The sequence below is a fragment of the Zeus faber genome (assembly GCF_960531495.2).
Source record: "Zeus faber genome assembly, chromosome: 12".
Taxonomy (NCBI): domain Eukaryota; kingdom Metazoa; phylum Chordata; class Actinopteri; order Zeiformes; family Zeidae; genus Zeus; species Zeus faber.
This window is the reverse complement of record NC_137196.1, coordinates 11723554-11727110: the sequence shown is the minus strand read 5'-3', so window position 1 is coordinate 11727110 and position 3557 is coordinate 11723554. Positions and strand designations below refer to the sequence as shown.

General features: G+C 49.4%; 1 protein-coding gene across 1 annotated transcript in view; it reads right to left on the bottom strand.

The window, feature by feature from the left end:
• Window positions 1-3251: 3251 nt before the first annotated feature.
• pax3a (paired box 3a) overlaps window positions 3252-3557 on the bottom strand; it is a gene marked incomplete at both ends in the record, with an annotated part of 20313 nt that continues 20007 nt past the window's right edge. The window contains one exon of the mRNA XM_080011047.1: window positions 3252-3269. Within this exon, the coding sequence (XP_079867173.1) occupies window positions 3252-3269 (18 nt within the window). The remainder of the gene's footprint in view (window positions 3270-3557) is intronic.

Below are 3557 nucleotides of genomic sequence, written 5' to 3'. Positions count from 1 at the left end.
CAGATGGGGAAAAGGAGAGAGAGGGAGGGAGAGAGAGAGAGAGAGAGAGAGAGAGAGAGCGAGAGAGAGCGAGAGATCTTACTACAGGTTTTTTCAAAAATCACTAGCAGGTCCAACCCGCATTGATGTTTTCCTGGCTTCGGCCACTGTCAAAACAATCCTCGTGCTCTCCCTCCCTCCCTCCCTCCCTCCCCCTTTCAGCTCAGAGGCTGCTCTCCTCTTCAAAGTCGAACCTCTCCGACTCCGCGGGGCCCGCGTCGAATTTCCGCGCCGACGGACCTTTGCCCGCGAACTCCTCGTAGGGGTCCTCCCGGCCGCCGCCACCGTGGTGGACAAAGTTCTTGAAAAGCGTCGTGGCCAGGAAGAAGTAAAAAAACATGACAAAGAGGATGTAGAAGTAGGCATTGTCGTAGGTCTCCCTCCGGCCTGAGACGGGGACGGGGACGGCGGAGGTCGGGACGGCGGCGGTCGGGACGGCGGCGGTCGGGACGGCGGCGGTCGGGACGGGCGCGGCGGGGTTTCTGTCGGCGTCGGAGCCCGTGTCTCCCACCAGAAGCTGCTGGCATTGAGAGAGGAGGGCGATCAAGACGGTCCTGTTCACGCGATTCATGCCGAACACCGAAAATCGAGTTGTCGTGGCGAAATAAACCGAGAGCCAGGGTGTAGAAAAGTCTTTCGGAGGAAGGACTGCAGAGAGAGAGAGTGGGGCTCTGGTCTACTTTGGGAAAGGCATGTTGTGGCTCGTCACCCACCCCGATAAGACGACATTTCCGAGATAACCGCCGCTCCCTTATTGGAGGCGACACAGAGAAGCGACAACGTTCCCTAACGCCGCACTTTTAACCCGTTCGCGACCAATTATACGAATACAAGTTGAAATCTCAAAATATTTCGAAAACAAAGCTTCCATTTGATTCCTCTCTCTTCCTTGAAAGTCTTCTCCACCCCTCCTCCCACACGTTCCTTTCCTTCCCCTTCCTTCCTTCTCTTTCAATTTCGAGGGTGCGGAGACGCTCAGATTGTTGTCCACCCTGGTCAAGTAGTCTACTCATTTTCAAAGGGTGCTGGGGTCAAAGGTTAAGTTGTCTCCAGTGTGTTGCTGCTTGACTGACACTGTGTTCTGAAGCGACCCCTTTTGGGCTTTTTCCTTTTTTTGAACACTCATTGTCTCTTACGAGTTGGGCAGTTGTGAAAAAAAAAAAAAAAGGAAGGACATTTTACAGAGCTGCTAAGAAAATAGCGTAACGCGATCTCGCCCCGATCTTCTCGGAAACACAAAACAAACGTGAAGACGTGGAACCGCGAACACGCAAACACGCGTAATGGCGGAAAATAAAATATGTAAAAACAGCGAAACTTACACACGCACATATAAAATGAGCGACGTGGACAGCTGCTGGCACCCGATCCCCGCCGACCCCCCCACCCCCCCACCCCAAAGAAGAAAAGAAGAAGAAGTGATAAAAATTCACGGTCGATATCAATAACGTGCATAAAAGAGCGGAGCCCACCGGGTGGAAAGTGTTTTTTTTCCTTCTTGCCGAGGCAATCGGAGCTCGGGATCCAAAAGGGCCCCGGACCCCGCAGAGCAGCGGCAGAGACTGATGTCCCCCGCCGCGTCTGCGTGTTTATATCGTTTACAGCGGCTCTGCTTTGCTCATTACAGGGTGTGAAGGGGCCCCTGGGGAGGAGGAATTTGTCCTAAAGGGAGTGTTTATGAAAGGCGATATATTTATGATTTAGTGCCCTTTTTTTTTTTTTTTTTTAAGTCCAGATTAGGGTTCAAGAGCGCAGCGCGCGCTGTATCGTCACTCAAGTGTGAAAATCTATAGGCGTTCGAAAAAGAAATAAAAAACAGACGTAATCGAAAGATTAGGAAAGAGAGAAGGGAAAAGGGAAATAAGTTGATATGAAAATGTGAGCTCAGACATGGAGGAGAGCGGAACAAAGGTAAAACCTTTCCGCTTCATTATTAGCTTCAATAAATCATATTCAGGCGTATATATTTTTCGTATTCACTCGTATTTTCTCAAAGAACACACTTGCACGTACGCATTTGTACATAGTTTATTATAAATAGTAAATAGTGCTGTATTTTACAAAAAAAAGATTTGTTACAATAAAATCAATCGACGCAGCTTAAATGAATACAAAATAGGCAGGTAATAAAAGAAATAAAAGTACGGTTTAAGACTACTGCTTATTTAACAAATACAGAGGGAAAGGACACATTGGAATAAGACTGAATAAATAAGACATATACAACTAATGTTTTGCGGGCTCTGGTTATGGTGTTGTAATTTTACAAATGGTAAAAGAGAAAAAAACAAAAAGGGAAAATAATAAACACAATCGCTCTCAGGGCTGTACGATGTATTCATTAGCAGGTACGGGGGCTTTGTTTTTTGGCTTTATGATATCACCTTTTTCATTCGCTGATGAAATGAAGCAATTAATGCACACAGCTCCAGATGTGAAGACGTTGAAAAGGAGAGGATTGTTTTGTTTCAAAAACGGAACTACGGGATATTGTTGAACGTCAATTAACACCACGTGAGGTATGAATGTATTGCACTTTCTTTGGGTTTGCAGTGGTTTCAGCTCGGGGAACCGTTCTGCGGAAAGGGGTTCCTTCGTGCGGACGCAACCTGATCCGCAAATGCACATGTAAAAATGAAGGTGATGTAGAGTACATGTCATCTCCCACGGACATTGCGATGAGCAGTTCCTTTAAAAGAGCATGGCGGCTGAACGCCCCGTCACCCTCCCACAAAAGCAGCGGGAAGGACCTGCTTACACATTTCATTTCAGACTCGCGTCTCTGCCACAAAAATCGAAGGCAGAATCCCGAATGTCGATCCCCGCCCCGCCCCACCGCCTCCCCGTCCGTTTATTTACTTTTCCTTTTTTTCCCTCCTCGACCGTGGACAACGAGGCACGCCGCCTTATTCCTCGGAGCATGACGTGAAACGCGAGCGAGGCGAGTGCCAGGTAACTGGAGAGGCCGGCCCCTATGGTCCTGATTATTCCAGTCAACCCCCTCCATCGCCATCGCCGCCCCCCCCCCCCCCCCCTCCACCTCCAGCTTCAACTTAAATCACATCCTCAAGCCTCCCGACATCCTCGCTGTCCTCGGGGGCTGGGGAGGTCCGGGAGGTTTGGCAAAGAGTCCGTGTTCGCTCCCGGGGTGCTGCGGCGATGAATGGGAGGGCTGGACAGAGAAGTCTTTCACTCAGGCTGCGTCGGGAGCGTCAGATAATGAAAGGAACCTGAGAAGCACAAGCAACAAGGGGATGGAGGTCAGGATATCTCTAATAACTCTCTTTCAGCAAAGGGAGTTTTGCTACCCGACCCAAAGATCAACCAACCAATCAACCAATGATATGCGATTGCCTTTCGGATAAATGCAGTGAGAGTCAACGATAGGTCACAGAGGAAGGACGGGGGCTAAAACTGTCTTTCTCGCCTCCAGGTGAGTGGTCTGTTACCACAGGGCTCCAGAAAGAGATAAAACCGCTCGCTTGAGTCAAGACTCTTCAAACCCAGCGTGGCCCGGG